This window comes from Pipistrellus hanaki (genome assembly GCF_964339955.1).
Source record: "Pipistrellus hanaki genome assembly, chromosome: 2".
NCBI classification, from domain to species: Eukaryota; Metazoa; Chordata; class Mammalia; order Chiroptera; family Vespertilionidae; genus Pipistrellus; species Pipistrellus hanaki.
Window position 1 is genome coordinate 139696300 of NC_140504.1, and position 18479 is coordinate 139714778.

Genomic DNA, 18479 nt, shown 5'->3' on the forward strand with positions numbered 1-18479 from the left:
TTGAGAAGAAAATTTGAATTTGAATTTTGTATCTGGTCACCTTATTGACTTCCTCTGCCTTTTATTTCTATTTATTCCCCAGGGTTTTCTAAGTGGACCACATAGCATCTGCATAAGAGCAGTTTTCTCTCTTTCTCATAGCTTTCCCCACCCTCCCATTTTTTAACCTCCCGGGTTTCACGTGTTATTGCATTGGATACAACTTTCTAAAAAAGGTTCACTAGCTGCGCTAATAGTGGCCATCCTATGTTATCTCTAGTAATATTTCTAGTATTTTCCTATTAAATACGATGTGGGCTGTTGGCTTTCAATTAATGTTTTGTATTATATTAAAGAAATAGCCTTCTTTTGTGGGCAGTATTGCCATTTTGTGATTGCTTCTAGGCCTTAAAATAATTTTTTAAATTTAAAAGATAATAATCAATAAATTATTAATATGTTACAATAAAATTTCTTTTTCAAAGGACATGGTAATTAGCCAAATTTGCTAATGTTATCTGTGGAAGGAAGAACATACTACAGACGTAGATATTTCTAGACTATCTCTAGAAAGGAATATGTATTATTCAGCTTCTCTCTTGAAGGAATATATAGTGTCTAACTGAAGAGAAATTTAGAGAGGTGGGAAATGTACATGCAGGACGTGGAATTACATCCATTGGCTAAGATTTCAGAGGTGAACCCAATGAATGATCACATCAGGGAAGTGACCCTGGGCTATAGTTTACATAGTGCAGAGGGAACAGCTAAAGGAATCTGGTACACTGTGCCTGGCGCTACTTGGCACTTAGTCTATTTATGCCTGAAGTGATATAACCTTGAGGGAAAATATAATGGAAGTGCACCAAGCTGACAGAGTCTGAATGCAATGAAGAAAGGGAAAAAGTGGAGAGCAGTGATGTCCCTCTGGGAGAATGGGAAGCCAAGGCTGAGCTCTAAGCCAAGGCTCTGCTCTGCTTGGAAGCAAGTTCCAAATAAAGAGGAACCACACCAAAAATATAACTAAGAGAATAATAAATTTGGCTAAACCACACCCTTACAGGGTCATCAGGCAAGAGCATTGGAAGCAAAAGAGGGTGTTGTACCAATTTCCAGTATTTAAAAGGAAACTGTTATTTCCTGACTCAGGCATACGTGTTCAAAGTTTTCAAATTCTTCCTGAGAATCTATTGGAAAAAATGTTTGCTTGTCTTCGTGACTCAACATATTATATTAATTACTTAATATCACAGCATTTTGGGATTTCTGGAAGACTTGTTATGTGGGCTTGGTGTGTTTGTTATTCCTTTGATTCTGCCAGATATAACTTACTGTTCTTTTATTTAAAATATTTTTTTTTAGAAAGCTGCATCTGATCTGCAGAATTCTTTTTCATGTCTTCTGTCAGCTTTAAATATCTGAATTGTGCTAGCTCTTTTAAATAAATTGTGAAGTTCCCTATCTTTTATGTTTGTACTTAGACAGTTCACTGAAAGTGTTGGTTGCAAGAATTCACCTATACAATCATGGCAGCCAAGGTTACTTTCCAAGTGTTCAGTTTGCTTTCTATTGACATCACATAGTTAATTAAACTGGGAGAAGTTTTCTGCTTTCTTTTAATATTTGGATAGTCTTTCAGGTAAGTTCCATAATCTCTCCGAGGCCCATTCATACTGACCAAGTCCACACAGATATCACTCTGCTTTCAAAGCATTGAATAGCCCCAGTAGCTTTGTTTATTTCGCCAACTCAGATACAGAAAGATGGAGTCCCTGAACATAGCACCTGTGGATTTCTTATAATTGTATATGCACATTCATAAAGGCAAATGGTTTTTAACTGAAGAATAGAGAACTCAACTAATTGAAGTGCTTGTAAGCTGAGCAAAAGTGGTAGTTTTGTGGAACTCTGTAACAGGAGCCACTAACAGAAAATGAGAGAAGAAAACAAGGCCCCCCCCAAAAATGGACATTTTAAAAGTAATCAAGAAAAAATGGGTTGTGATTTAAAATAGTTTGGAAAAAGTCAAGTCAACAAATCCTTACCTTATTGCTTTGTTTCTTCCATTAGATAAGTAGAATTTCTGGTCTTTATTGTATTCATCAAATACTCCCCATCGAAGATGTGCCCATTCATGGACAAATACCCTTCCTGTGAGAAAATGTTTTAAATACTTAGTTACAGTAAGAATGCTAAAATTACTTTCTAATGCAGGGAGAAAGTAATTCTCCTGACTTTTATTATGCTTTGCTATGTTAATTTTTTTTTTTTTTAACATCTTGGCTTCCTTAGAAAGAAAACTCTAATATGACAACTCTACATTTCTTAAAAATGTAACTACTTATTTTGGCTCACCAAACGCTAATTAGGCACACAGGAAGTGCCAGAGAGTTTTTATACAAAGAAAGAACCACTGCTCTGTCCTTGGCATAGCGAACAGTCTAGTGGATGGCATGCCAATCAGATAACTAAAATCCTTACTGGTGCAAGTGCAATGATGGAGGGCGGGACATGCTGCTGTGGGGCCTGGAGCATTGGTAGGGCAGCCAGGCAGCACCCCCAGTGGCTCAAACCCCAAGATCTGCCTACTTCACCCTCTAGCCTTTTTAAATATATATATATATATATATATTTAAAAAGGCTAGAGGGTGAAGTAGGAATATATATATATATATATATATATATATATATATATATATATATATTGATTTTTCTACAGAGAGGAAGAGAGAGGGATAGAGAGTCAGAAACATCAATGAGAGAGAATCATCGATCAGCTGCCTCTTGCATACCCCCCACTGGGGATGTGCCTGCAACCAAGGCACATGCCCTTGACCAGAATCGAACCTGGGACCCCTCAGTCTGCAGGCCGATGCTCTATCCACTGAGCCAAACCGGCTTTGGCTTCACCTTTCAGTCTTATTGCCACTTACTCCTGAATTACTACCATAGCCACCCAGCTGCCCTCCATGTCTCCAGTCTTTAGAGGCTACCTTATGGTGTTCAGGGCTAAATTTGCTCCTTAATTTGGGGTCCCTGATAACCCCAGCTCTGCTCTTCTCTGCAGCCATGTGTCTTGTTGTTCTCCACCTACTTCCAGGACTCTATAATCACAATGAATCCCTGGCACTGCTTTTACTTTCCAGAGCCACTTGCGGCCCCTTCTCATCTCTGGTTCTTTTCACGTATTCTTTCTCTGTGTGGGATACTTTCCCTCGCTCTGTCTGGTTAGTTGCTTCTCTTCTTTCAAAATCAAGCTTATATCCTCCTAGAAGCTGTCTCTGACATCCCCAGACTAGGCCCAGCACCCCTCTTTTACTCTTTCATCATATTCCATGTGGCACTTCCATTCTATTATAGTTGCTGCTTTCTTCCTGTCTCCCACACTAAACACTTGTCTCCATGACGACAGGCTCCATGACTTCCTCATTGTCATGCCTGGGCATATAGCACCCAGAACTTAATAGGTGCTCACTGAGTACTTGTTAAATTTGGAGGAATTAGTGACTTATGTTCAGCTCAGTTTTCCTGGAATGTAAATTCCTAGATTGGCTGAATTTGGAGGGTTAGGTGAGAGGGTACACCTGAGGAAATGCTGGTATCTAACACTGAGGATTTGGACCCTGTTCTGGAGGTGCTGGGAGCAGAGGATGGCCTCTTAGAGGTAAGGAAAGACTGGGAGAGAGTCTTTCCTTACCTCTAAGAGGTAAGGAAAGTCACAGAACAGGAAGGAGAGATTATGAAGGAATGCCATTCTCTGTGGTGACTAAGATGGCTGGAGTGGGCCCAGAAGTGAGATGGGGCAATTAGTGTATCAATTCAGCACATACTGACTGAGCCATCCATTGGGAATTTTCTGGTCCTGTTATGGAGGTGAAAGAGAGGGTTGTAGAAGCACAAGAGATATGTTTGATACATCTTTCTGATAAGTCTGTAGTGCTCCAGTGAATGTGGGGGGAGGGGCATGGAGGTATCAGGGCTCTTTCGTTTGAGTGAAGAAAATCTAGCTGGTTCTAATACTTTGAAGATAATAAAGATGCCTGTAGTAGTTATTAAATAACCTAATTTGCTAATACTAATCACATTTGATTATACCTGGAGAGTACATATTTTATGTATACTTCCTTGCTTGTTTGTTTTAACATTTTTTTCTCCAGAGATTGTTCTATGTAGCCCATGGCGTGATAAAGAGCTCATTTTGTGAAGGAAAATTGGATGTTTTTCTTTAGTTAGTTTTTTTGCGAGCTGAGCTGCAGGGATATTCTTTGTGCTGCTTAAAGTGTGGTCCATAGTCCAGCAGATCAGCATCACCTGGGAGTTTGTTAAAAATGCAAATTGTTGAGACCCACCCCACACCTACTGAATCAGAATCTGATTAAAAATCCTCCTTGTCAATTTGCTTGAACTAAGTCTGAGAGCACTGTGAGTCTCTGCCATCTGCTGGCTACTATGTGAATTACAGGCAGGAGGTTTACTTTGTTCAGCAGACTCAACAGATCCATAGAAACCTAATAACATTTCAATAAATGATTACAACTATTTTATGATAATAATTTATAAAATTAAAAACACTATAGTTACATATTTTTGCAGAATATTAATACATTAAATTTCTAACTGAGAAACACACTATTCTGAACCCCTGCTTTTAGTGAAAATGCATGCTGTGACATTATTTGGCTCATATGTGCTTACTCGGAAAGATAATGCTATTTTGAACTACTGTGAATATAAAATGGTTAAGTTATGAGGAACATAGCGGAATGTTTCTTCCCTACCCATACCTTGTGGTCCATATTGCAACAACTTTTTTCCTACTATGAAGTCAGGAGTGAAATGAATCCTTTCACCCTTTTCTCCACAATTTCCCATCTGCTCAGTATAGGGTTCATCGTTTCCTGGAGGATTAGGTTCAGCAACTAGAACATCAGCCTGAAATTCAAGAAAATGTTTTCATCATTACAAAATTTTAACAAATAAATCGACCTTATTCACACTGGAGTATTGTGAAACAATTTCATTTTGTTCTAGAATATTATGATGAAAAAAATATATAAATCACTCAAGGAAACCGAACTTAAAAAAAGAACTTGATAATCTCACATTTTTGTAGGTCTCCAGTTTTGGTCTCATATACTCAGGTTTTGTCTTCCATTTCTCAGGAATCAAAATGGCAACACTTTTGAAATAGAATCTTTTTTCTGTAGCTTCAAACAGATATGGAGATGCCTGAGTCACCATATCCTGGGGGAGAAAAAGAAAACATATCTAGCAAGCACAATTAGGACTGTAGACTAAATACCAATCATTCAAATTTACATTTGTATTTCACATTAGAAAAACTAACTAGTAAAGTTATTTATCAAGACTGGAAGGGGAGCCCTAACTGGTTTGGCTCAATGGATAGAACATTGGCCTGCGGAATGAAGGGCCCCAGGCTCGATTCCGATCAAGGGCATGTATCTTGGTTGCAGGCACATTCCCAGTAGGAGGTGTACAGGAGGCAGCTGATCAATGTTTCTAACTCTCTCTCCCTCTCCTTTCTTCTCTGTAAAAAAAAAAAAAAAAAAAAAAAAAAAATCAATAAAATATATTAAAAAAAAAAAAAAAAAGACTGGAAGGGGAGATGTAGAAATACCTTTTATTGATAACTAAAGACTAGTGCACAAAGTTCGTGCACTTGGGGGGTTTTCCCTCAGCCTGCACCCTCTAGCAGCCTGGGAGCCCTCAGACAATGTCTGGGGGAGCGGGCCTATGCTGGCAGTAGGACATCCTTTGCACTGTCATGGAGGTGGGAGAGGCTCCCACTACCCCCACTGTGCTCACCAGCCATGAGCTTCTGGCTGAGAGCTTCCCCTGTGGGAGCACACTGACCACCAGAGGGCAACGCCTGCATTGAGCTATGATGGTTAGTGTGCATCATAGCGACCGGTTGATCCACCATTTAGATTTGCATATTAGCTTTTCATTATCTACTACAGGCCCAGTGCATGAAATTTGTGAGGGGGGTTGTGTCCCTCAGCCCAGCCTGCTCCCTCTCCAATCTGGGACCCCTCGAGGGATGTCTGACTGCTCATTTAGGCCCGATCCCATTGGTAGTCGAACATCCCTATCACAATTCAGGAATGCTGGCTCCCAATCGCTTGCCTGCCTGCCTGATTGTCCCTAACCACTTCTGCCTGCCAGCCTGGTAGATGCCTAACTGCTACCCTGCTGGCCCAATTGCCCCTAACTGCCCTCCCTTGCTGGCCTGGTTACCCCCAACTGTAGTTTCTCCTGCAGGCCTGGTCTCCCCCAACTACTCTACCCTGCTGCCCTGGTCTTCCCCAACTGCCCTCCCCTGCTGGCCCAATCACTCCTAACTGTCCTCCCTTACAGGCCTGGCCACTCCCAACTGCCCTCCTCTGCTGGCCTGATCACCCACAACTGCCCTCCCCTGCTGGCCACCTTGTGGCGGCCATTTTGTATGTTGGAGTGATGGTTAATTTGCATATTACCTCTTTATTATATAGGACACTAGGGGCCCAATGCATCTTGAAAGAAACTGTGGGCCATGAGGCTGCAGTGGGCACAGGGGCTGTCCTCAGCCCATCCTCCACACCCCCACCTAGCCCTTCCTGCCATGACCCTCAGTTCCCTGTCTGCCAGCAGCCCTGCTCCCGCCACTGTCACTCTCATGTGCTGACAGGTGCCAGCCCCACTTGCACTCACTGATGGCACCGAGTGATCGGGACTAGTTGCAGGCGCTGGCAGTGGGTGCAAGCAGTGGCTCTGGCATCAGTTGTGGGTGTGAGCAGTGCTGGTGCTAGCAGTGGGTGTGAGCAGTGGCTCTGGTGCTGGCAGCAGGTGCGAACAGGACTGTCGCTAGCAGAGCATGCAAGAGGCAGCTGCCAGCCCCAACCGCCCCTCAGGAGTAGGAGGAAGTGGAGAAGCCCTAAGGGAGCAAAGAATTTTTAGTAACCACCAGAGGCTCACCCAATGACAGAAACTGGCACCCCTCCTTAGTCTGGTGCCCCTGCTCACCTGCTCTGCCATCTTACTGCTGCTGACACCTGCCATGTTCCATGCTCTGCCACCTGCTGCCAACACCTGCCATGTCCTGTGTGCGCTCCCCTAGTGGTCAGCGCATGTCATAGCAACCGGTTGTTCAGTTTTTCTGCTGTTCAGTCTATTTGCATATTAGCCTTTTATTATATAGGATATATAAAACCCTAATATGCAAATAGATCAAACATTGCTACAACCAAACAACCAAACAACTGAAAAATCTGATATGCACTCACCACCAGGGGGCATGCATGGAGCATGATGGCGTCAGCCTTGGCAGGATGGTGGTGCAGGTGAACAGGGGTGCCAGACCAAGGTGGGGTGCTGGTCATTGTCATTGGGGCAAGTCTCTAGTGGTTACTGAAAATTCTTTGCTCCTGCGTGCTGCAGTCCCACCTGGTGCTCACACCTGCTGTCAGCTCTGGCCCTGCTCACACCCACTGATGGCACTGGAGCTTCCACTTGCACCCACTGACGGTGCCAAGCGATTGGGGCTGGCACCAGGTGCCGGCAGTGGGTGTGAGTGATGGCTGCTATCCATGATCACCCCTCAGGGCTTCTCCATCTTCCCCCTGCTCCTGAGGGGTGTTCAGGGCCAACTGCCGCCTCTTGCACCCGCTGCTAGTGCCTGGTGCCCATCCTGATCATTCAGTGCTATCAGTGGGTGTGAGTGGCAACTACTGGCCCTAATCACCCCTGGGAGCTTCTCCACTTCCTCTGCTCTTAAGGGACGATTGGGGCAGCAGATGCCGCTCACACCCACTGATGGTGATGGCCTCACTCACACCCACTGCCGGCACTGGCCCCAATCACTCCACACCATCTGTGGGTGTGAGCAGGGCTGGTGCTGTTAGTGCAAGGGAGAAGTGGTGGCTGGAGGGGGGCTGCCAGCAGACAGAGGGCTTGGGGCCATGGAGGGAGGGGCCAGGCAGGGATGCAGAGAAGATGAACCAGACCAGCCCCTGTTCTCACCTCATGGCCCACAGTTCTTTTCAAGGTGCATGAATTCGTGCACTGGGTCCCTAGTCTAGAATAATAGCTAACCTTTTTGAATCACTTATCACGTGCTCTGTGTCAGAGTGTGATGATTGACAGGGCAGACTTCAGAAGCTGACACTCATCCTGGCTCCAACAGGATTATTGTGCGTCATCTGGCAATTTCCTTGAGACCTCCTGAGCCTCAGTTATCCCATTTATAAAATGGAAAATATTATGGTGATTAGCTCATAAGATATTGTGGGGATCAAATGAAGTCAAGAAAGTCCCGGGAACCATGTTTACTTAGCACAAATGCTTGTGAAATGAGTGTCATCTCATTTGATCCTTTGAGGATCAATAAACCTTTAAGGGAGAAACTGAGAATTAGAGAGTGTAAGTATCAAGGTGCCACACCAACTAACACTGGAGAGAAACTCAAATTAAAATATGACTTCACCTTCTGGCTCTTGCAGTTACTTTAGGACTAGCTAAATGTTGTGGTAGTATTTATTTTTAGTATAATATTAAGTGTCAGATATAAGGGAGTGGCACAATTATATAACTTACTTTCAAATTACACACAACTTTATTTCTCTAAAATGAAGGAGCTGTAGTGTTAAATTATAAATGCCCCTGAGATGCATTATGAAGACAGTAGAGAGGGTATTATAGGAGATTTACTATTGAAAAGGGCATGGAGTCTATTAGGACTGAAAATCACTGCCCTCAAAAGTGAGTGTGGGTGGAGGAAAGAGAAGGGCTGAAGACTGAGCCCTGGGAGCCACAGGCATTTAGCATTTAGTGACAGGAAGAGGAGTCAGCCAAGGAGACTCAGGAGCAGCTGGTGCATGGGAAGGAAATCAGCAAGCATGGGGCAAAGGTGTTTCAGGGAGAAGAGAGTGATTAGCGGTGTCAAATGATGCTGAGCAATTAAGAAAGGAAAAACAAACAAAAACTCATAGACACAGACAACAGTATGGTAGTTACAAGAGAAAGGGGGTGAGGGGACTGCATATATGGTGACAGAAGATTTAACTTGGGATAGTGAACACACAATACAATATACAGGTCATACACCATAGAAATGTACACTTGAAACATATGTAATCTTCTTAACCAATGTCACTCCAATAAATTTAATAATAATAAAAAAGAAAGGCGAGGATAAGAACTGACCAAAGTATTTGGCAACTTGGATGAGTCATTTTAGTGGAATGGAGACGACAGCTCCACATGAGTAAATTCAAGAGAATGGGAGGTGAAATGGAGGCAGTGGATATCGACAACAGCTCAGGCAGGCTTTTTTGTAAATTAAAGGGGAACAGAGACACGATGCAGTAGCTGAAGGAGCACTTCAGGCAAGGGAATTTTTTTTAAAAATGTGAACTATTATGATGTATGTATGTGATAATTGGGGGAAAACAAACAAAAAACCCTGTTAAACCAGACAAAAAAGGGACCATTGCAGGAGGAAAGTCCTTCCCCAAGCAGACCAAAGTGCCTAGACTCCAACATTATAATGTAGAGTTTGGGTTAGTGTGTGTGTGTGTGTGTGTGTGTGTGTGTGTGTACAGCAGTTTCACTTACACATGAGGTGGGCATGAGGCACAGAACCAGTTTCCCTTCACAGGGGAAGCAGCATGTGATTATTAATGCCTGGTGAGTCCCTCTCTACCACTTCCTAAGGGGATAAATTTGGGGAATTTATATTATTTTTCTGAGTTTCAGTTTCCCTCTTTTCAGATAGTAATAATGGTTGTTTTGTTCGTTCTAAAAAAGCTTCTTATGATGCTTTACATTTCATTATTCCAAAAAGCAAGATTTTTATCAACCACTGGAAGATTTAACAATGTATCATTTTTAAAATAAAAACACAGAGTCGAAATCACCAAAAAGTTTAAAAAAAAAAAAGTAGGTATAAAGCTCTCTGTGTAAGAGTATATATTAGAATCTGACCAGTGAAATGTGAATTTTCAGTGTCTCCTGGGAAGAAGCAGCAACAGCACAAAATGCTCTTGTCTTCCATGTTTTAACGGAAACATCAATATGGTTTTTTGCTTTGGCCTCTGTTGCTGATTTTGAGAAGGCAACCTCATATCTAAGTAGACATTTAAACCCTTGAGGCCTGGAGAGGTCAAGGACGACAGCTTACAGGGTTGGCTGGAAATTCCTTAGTGATAAGGATATTGTTCACTGGATTTCTGGCACCTGAAATAATGGTAAAGAAATGGTCCTTTCTTCCTCTAGTACCAACTTTGTAAATACTTGTTGAATGAATTAATGAATGAATAAAATGGTTGAGATGAATGGCAAATTGTCCAGGAATGCCAAGACAAGAGGTTCCTGCATTTGCATACATTGAGGATACATCCAAGATTTACTGCTCCCATTATGTAATGTGTAAGTGAGAGAGAGAGAGAGAGAGAGAGAGAGAGAGAGAGAGAGAGAGAGAGAGTTTTAGAGACAGAGAGTATTTCTTCCTGACTTTCACTCCCTCATTTTATGGTGTGTGCTCTCTCTGCCTCTACAGCTCACACTGACAGGGCAATTGCAGTGGGTGCAATTTGTAGGTGGAGAAACCTTAGGGACTGTCATTCAATTTTTTAAAATTAATTTTTTTTGGCTGCATTAGTTAACAAAACTATGTAGTTTTCAAGTGTACATTTCTGCTCCCATCCCCCCTTACCTCTGGTAATCACTGTACTGTTCTCTGTGTTTTTTGCTTAATTTCTTCACTTAGTTCACACAGCCCCCGCCCCCCGACCCCTCTCTCTTCTGACAGCTGTCAGTCTGTTCTCTGAATCTATGAATCCATGTCTATTTTGTTTATTAGAGTCCACATGTGAGTGAAATTACATGGTATTTGTCTTCCTCTGACTGGCTTATTTCACTTAGCATAATGCCCTGAACAGAAGCAAGCATTTAAGAGCTGATGTAAAGGCTTCTGTTCCCACAAGAGCACCAGGAGAGAGTCTCCCCTCAGAAAACAGAGTGAGGGGTGGCCAGGAAAGGCAGACAAGCTCACAATTAAGGTCCTTAACTCTGCAGATTTGAACCTTAGTAGTGAGGAACTCACTTTTATTAACTACCTAGTTAGGGGTTCTGGGTACACTATTGCCCTTAACTTTATAATTTTATTTTTCAATTTTAGTGTACATTCAATGTTGTTTTGTACATTCAATGTTGTTTTGTACATTCAAGGTGTTAGACAATCATATACTTTATAATATGTGGAAACCAACTTACCTCAAAGCCAACTCATTTAGTAGGACTCATACCAGAAAGCCAATTTAATAATTGTGTTAAGAAGTAGATTTCTCAGGAGGAAAACCCCCAAGAGTGAGGTGAAAGCACCTGGAAGCTCTAAAGCACCATGTAAATGTGAATTAGCATCGCCATCTGGATAAGGAATTTATGTTCTTCTGGCACATTCCCAACTGTCTAGCCAGAGACAGAAACATGTTGGCTACATTTTTCTCCCATACTTTCAGTGTCTGTTGCTCCAAGGGGCACTTTCATGTTTGCTGATGCCATTTCTAAGGTTAGATGCAATCAAAAGCTTACCCAAGCTCTCTGATTATTGAGAGATTTCAAAAGGTAAAGCTTTCCCTTTCACCATAGCAGTAATATCAGCTAGGTTAAACAGGTAAGATTCCCCTCCTTCCTCAACCACTGCCGTTCTCCAGCCCCAAACTCCTCCAGATGGTAGAGTTGGTTCTCCCTCCAAACTCCATCTTTCTGGGTTTGTTTCTGCTCAGAGCAAAGAACACTTGGGGACAACCAATGGGACGCTTGTGATATTAATTTTTGGGCTCACACTCAGGAACGTGGGCTTGGTTAAAAGATTGAACCCTTTCCATCTAGAAGGATTATGGTTATGCCTACCATTAACTGAGCTCTTACTATGTGCCAGACATTATGCATGCATTTTTAAAGTTCTCTAGAGATGATTTTAGACTTATAAGACATGCAAAAATTGTACAAAATTCCCATATACCCTTTATCAAGCTTCCCTTGTGTGCATGCCTTGTTAAATTTAATCCTCACAAAATCCTATGGGGCGGTACTTATTGCCCACTTTACACACAGGTACTTTTCCTCATTACTCACTACTGCCTCTGGATGTGCTACAGCCAGATCTCTGGGTCGTTATTTAGAAGGCATTTCCCTCTTTTTCTTAGTTGTTTGCTGTTGTACATGACCTCTCCACCTTACAACAGTTAGACACCTCTGCCCTGGACAGGAAGTGTCTTCCTCCCTAATTCTTCCTTCCCCCACGGAAGAAGTAATAAGTAAGGCAAGGCCGTTCAGCAATGGAAGAAGACCCTTTGCCTTGGGGCTGGTAAAATTCAGAGTTTCCTCCCATTGGAAGGATCGGGGTTGTTCTTAAGTTAGAGATGTGCATCCTGGGCTTCTCTATTAGGATCACAGAGAAAATATTCATAATTAGAAGAATAAAAGGAGAATCTAATACGAGCCAGGCAAAGGAATTATTCTCTGTACATCTCACAGTATCTACCAGATACAGCTGGCTCTGCCTTAGTGGAATCATCCACAATCAATAAACGTAGACAGTCATTTATAAAGCACCAACAATGTATGAAACTCTTAGTGAAGGGCATTACTTTTATTATCTTCTCCCTCAGAAGACTCCTAATGGCTAGCTATTCTATTTTCATTTTGCAACCAAAGATACTGAGACGTAGACATAAAAATAATTTGCCAGTATCACACAGATGGAGTTAGAGAACTCATGTTTGCTCTTCCACACATTATACTTAATTTTTTTAAAGCATGGGTAGTTACCGTTTCCAGCTTACCTTTATTTCTCGAATGAGTGTTTCATCTTCCGGCACATTGGGGTCAATTGCAATGACAATACCTTCATAGCCATTGTTATTCAGCTGAATGAGTGAATTGCTCAGGGCCCCTTCCAGAAGGTGAAGGACCAAGATGAAAACAGAACTCTTAGGCGACCCCATTACTATACATCTCCCTTTGATTATTCTCTTGGAAAAATTTTGGTTTTCGAGGCATCTTTCTTTACCCCTATTTATATGACTATCGAGACACACATTTCCCCAAGTTATCAGAGGTGGTTTATCACAGGACTTTAACCTCTTGACCCAAAACTCTTTCACTTGTGCATTTGTCTCCATTATGTGGAACAATACCTTAGTCTTAAATTTTGTGTACTTTAAATATTTTATTTGAAAGGATCATTAGCCTTGCCTTCACCTTTGCCAGATGCTGGGGAAGAGGGTGGGAAGCCCACATCCGGTTTTCTAGAAGGACTCACAGGTGTCAAGCGGCTTAGCCATTGAAAGATGTTTACTTCTTATAAATGATTGCCCAGCCCGGGATACTGGCCCACATGAGGTCACCCTCCAACCCTGCCCTGCCTAGGGGAGGCCTGGCTATTTTATGCACTCAATAACTATTCATTAAGTGTAAGTCATATATCCAGTTATCTCTCAAGGTGGTCATTATTTTTATCCTCATTGATCTTGACATAACCTCATTGATCTTGACATAACCTTAGCACATCTTGGTGCCTCCTTAGATAATCCACTTGTATCAAAAGCATTAGCAAACAACATAGATATTATTGAATATTTCCTATTTGTGAGAATAGATAAAAATTTGTATATCACTGTGCAAAGCAAACTCCTTCAAGTTTCCTCATCAGACCTCTATTGCTCAATAAAATTCAAATTCACGATATTGCATTATTTTACTGCAATTCAAATTAACACCATTATTTTACTGAAACTAAATGTCTCTCAAACATGAGCTGTGGGCTGCTAGCTACTACCTACATGCACTTTTTGCCTTAGTGGAATCATCCACAATCAAATGTAGACAATCTTCAGATGAAAACTTCTGTAGTATTCAGATTACTTGAAATAGCCCTCATCCCATCAGTTTATTTGGTCTCACATGATTCAAAGCATCAGTTTCAACTTGTCTGAACCTTGGAGCCATGGCAAACACAGCTGCCTCCAGAGTGCCCTCTCTCAATTGAGAAAGGACAGTCAGCTTCGTTCTGGTAGGATAATACTTTGCTTGGCTGATAGAGTTGGGCCTTGTTGGCAGTAGCCTAGTTTAAGGTGAAGGTGAAATCAGGCCCTGAGTTTAACCTCATTCCATGGAAATGGCTAAAATTTTCCTATATATTTGTTATCTTAGTTTGTGTGTATGTTTAACAGAAAAGTTTTGACAAAGGATTATGTAAGAAAACTTTCCAAGCTGTGGCAAAAGGAAACTGAATCATTATAATAATTAGTCATTGCTGGCGAAAAAAGAACCTGATGTTAACTTCATGAAAGCAGCTATTAAATAAGGGCATTATATTCTTCTAGCTACAATAATTTTCTGCTTTTTCTCCTGCTGCCTTGAAATGTTGACACATCTGCTGGGAAACAGATGGCAAATCCAAAGTACAACCCACAGGACTTCAGGGTTTCTGGGACTCCTGAAACAGTCATCTTAAGCAAGTGTCATTCCTCGAATCTCAGTAAAAACATCCTGAGAATATGGTTTTACAATCTCTAAGAAGATACATCATGTCTTTGCAAATGTACATTTCTTTTGGACATTGCTGTATGTGCTGTTGGTTTCCCAAGGTGCACTGTTAATTAGCATTTTCTTAATTAGCATCTTTCAATTGTTCTTATAAGATAAGAGCATCTGGTGTGAAGAAAGGTTCTGGGGGCTTGGAATTTTGAATTTTAGCCCTTGCCTAACAGAATCTTGGGCAAGTTGGAGCATCTCTGGCCTCATTTCCCACCCCTATTAAACGAGGGTAAAATAAAAAAAAAAAAAAAAAAAAAAAGTGAAGCATTTAATAAAGTGGATGTACTCAATTTTAAAGTGGTTGTCCAGATAATCCTAAAATGCTTTTATATAAAAACAATTTATTCAATGCTTATTTAATAAATGTATGCATTTATTATGCATACTAGAGGCCTGGTGCACAAAATTTGTGCATGGGGGGTGTCCCCTCAGCCCAGCCTAGTCACCTCCAACTGCCCCCCCTTGCCGGCCTGGTCACCCCCAACTACCCTCCCTGCCAGCCTGGTTGCCCTCAACTGCCCCTTCCACCAGTCTGGTCGCTCCTTACTCCTCCCCGCCCCCCCCCTACTGGCCTGGTCGCCCACACAACCTGCTGTTCGGTCATCCATCTGGTTGTTTCAGACAGGATGGCCCCTGGCTTTTTATGTGTTAGGATGATATAAATTTTTTAGATTTTAAAATATCTCAAATCCCCAACCACAGGTGTCTTTCCTGGGTTCTCTAAAAAATATAAGGCAAGCTATGTGTTAATGATTTGAGAGTTTGATCCCAGAACAGTGAGAATTAGGGAAAGGGGAAATGAGTCAGGGAAGGCTGAGAAGCAATGAAAGATGAAGTATTACTAAGCTGACTATTGGGGTACAATGCAGTCAAGCTGCTGGTGCACCTGCCCTACCATCTGGGATGTCTCCTAACAGGCTATACAAAGAAACCAGGCCTTGGGGCAGTCCATTGGAGGGAGGAAGGGAAAGTGTTTGGCTCCTTCTCATATCGTACAGGTGATCAATTCCCCTGAACTTCCTGGCTGTGTCATCCAGTCCTTCAAATAGCTACTGGATAGAAAAATCCCATGCCCTGTGGTGAATGAGGAGTCAAGGATTCCAACTGGTGCCTGGTTGATCTCTGGCAGTGGAACCACTTAGAACTGCAAGGAGGTGTAGTGACAGAGGTGGAGTAAGTGACCGAGGATTCAGTAGAGTAGAGGAAGCCAAGCCTAAGGAGGTTCCAGGAGATGAGTCCAACACAACTCATTGCTTGAACTGCTCAAATCCACTCATACCCTTCCTTCATGTCCAGCTCCAATATTGTAATGTAGAGTTTGGGTTAGTGTGTGTGTGTGTGTGTGTGTGTGTGTGTGTGTGTGTACAAGCAGTTTCACTTATACCGTGAGAGAAAGTACAGGTCCAATCATTCATAGAATCTCCTTCCAGGTGGTGACCAACTGCAACATCCTGAGAAACCCAGAGCAAGAGTTATTGAAATAAATTGTAGTGCCTAATGCTACAGCATGAATCAAGGCCATTATAGATACTTATTACCTCCTTCCTTCATCTTCATCACCAATCTCCCTCTTTTAGTCAGCATTTTGGCTGATCTGTATTGTTTGTATGCCTGTTGCTGTAACTCAACCCTTCATTTCTGAGGGCTCTGAACTCATGTTGGGCTGTAGCTGCTGCAGATGCCTGTGGCAGGGGTCACCTGGTGTGACGGACCAGTTTAGGTGCCTCCTCAACTTTGCTGGCTAGGCCTTTGCCTCTTGCTCAATGAAGTGTCCTTGCTGCTGCCACAGTTGCTTCGTCTTGTAACACCAGGGGCTTGTCTCTGTTTCCCCGGGGAGGGGGCCTAATTTGGCATGGAGTCCACTGGGCAGGCTGTGGTGGTAGTGCCACAATCTCTGGTGCCCAAGTCCAACTTAAACAGATTCTCAGAGGTTTTCACTCACATAAAGCATTGCACCATGGCACCTGGAATTTGGCTTTCTTGGAGGCCAGGTGACAGGGAGGAAACTTGAAGGAAAGACAGGTAATACCCTGAGAGACAAACTTTCACCAAAGATATGCCAGGCCTCTCTTAGGTTTCCTTCTAGTGAAAACCCCCAAATGGTAATCACTCTTCTGACTTCCATTGCCACATAGACTAATTTTACTTGTGTTTATATTTAATATAAACAGAAATATACAATATGTCTTCTTGTGCCTGACTACTTTCACACAACATTTTCTGCATAAAGTTCAGCCATGTTATTTTAGGTAGTTATTTTAGGTAACATTATTTTTCATTGTACCTCATTGTAAAAATATACCACAATTTACTTACCAATTCCTGTTCGTGAACATGTGTATTTCCTGTTTGGGCTATTATAAATAAAACTGCCATAGGTGCAAGCATTGATTTTTGTTGGGTATGTACTAAGACTGGAATTGCTGAGTTACAGGTTGTATTTATGCCTAACTTTAGTTGATCTGCCAAACTCTTTTCAAAGTGAGTGTACCAGTTGTTCCACATTTCTACCAGTACATGCTACTGCCAGTCTTTATTATTTTAGCTATTCTGGTACAAGTGCAATCATATTTTACTGTGGTTTTAATTTACGTTTTCTTTTATAACCAACTAGAGACCTGATACATGAAATTTGTGCAAGGGGCTCAGCCCCCACCCACTGCAGTGGCTGTTGGCTTCTGCATCGGGCCCTGCCGTGGTGGCTTCATCCAGGGGGTTGTCCTGAAGGACATCCAGTCTAATTAGAATATTATGATTTTATTATTATAGGTGTAACATACCTTTCCATATACTTATTTTCATTTTGATAGTCATTGTGAAATGATTATTTAAGTATTTTTGCCCAACTTTTAATCAGGTTGTATTTATCTTATTGATTTATAGAAGTTCTTTATACATTCTTAGTATTGAATCCATTATTGGATATATATATTGCAAATATCTTTTTCAAGTTTGTGGCTTGCCTTAATGGTATCTTTGAATGAGCAGAGATTCTTAATTTTAATGAAATCCAATTTAATTTTTTCTTTTATGGGTAATGTCTTATGTGGTCATATTTAAGATAGTTTTCTCAAGTTCATAAAGATATATATATTTTAAAATATATTTTATTGATTTTTCACAGAGAGGAAGGGAGAAGGATAGAGAGCTAGAAATTTTATATCCATCAGTTGCCTCCTGCACATCCGTTACTGGGGATGTGCCCGCATCCAAGGTACATGTCCTTGACTGGGTCCCTTCAGTCCACAGGCTGACACTGTATTCACTGAGCCAAACCAGTTAGGGCCATAAAGATATTATACAATATTCTGTATTACCTTTCACTTTCAGGTCTGTGATCTACCTCAAATTATTTTTGTGTGTATTATGTAAATTCAGGATTTTTGTCTTGTTTTGTTTTTTTTTATGGACAGCAATAGGCCCAGATCATTTATTGAAAGGACAACGCTTTCCTCCACTGAATTGTAGTTGTGCTTTTGTTGTGAACGATGTGACCACAGATGTTCAAGTCTTTCTTGACTCCCTATTCTGTTCTGAGAGGTGTGTTAAAATCTCCAATTAAGATTGTGAATTTGTTCATTTCTTTTTGTTTTGTTTTGTTTGTTTGTTTGTTTGTTTGTTTTAGTTCCATCAACTTCTGCTTTATATATTTTAAAGCTTTGTTTTTGGTGCATGCAAATTTTGGATTGCATTATAAAATGTCTTTCTATTTCTAATAATATCACTTTTATCAAAATCTAGTTTTTCGATATTAGTTACGGCATACTGGTATTTTAAAGGTTGAAAATTTAAACAAAACAAATGCAACTCAGCCAATACAATGCCTGACACACAGAATTCATTCAGTAAACAAAACATATTTACACTTCCCCTTCTTTCCCAATTATTCAAGTCTTAGC

The 18479-nt window shown here is 41.4% G+C and overlaps 1 protein-coding gene across 2 annotated transcripts in view; it reads right to left on the bottom strand.

The window, feature by feature from the left end:
• Nucleotides 1-12986, bottom strand: part of CLCA1 (chloride channel accessory 1) — a gene marked incomplete at its 5' end in the record, with an annotated part of 91253 nt that extends 78267 nt beyond the window's left edge. Inside the window, 4 exons of one of the 2 annotated variants that reach the window (XM_084874417.1) lie at nt 2025-2130; nt 4764-4911; nt 5083-5223; nt 12825-12986. In XM_084874417.1, the coding sequence (XP_084730543.1) occupies nt 2025-2130; nt 4764-4911; nt 5083-5223; nt 12825-12986 (557 nt within the window). The remainder of the gene's footprint in view (nt 1-2024; nt 2131-4763; nt 4912-5082; nt 5224-12824) is intronic. The other variant, XM_084874416.1, reaches the window with a different exon arrangement.
• Nucleotides 12987-18479: the final 5493 nt, after the last annotated feature.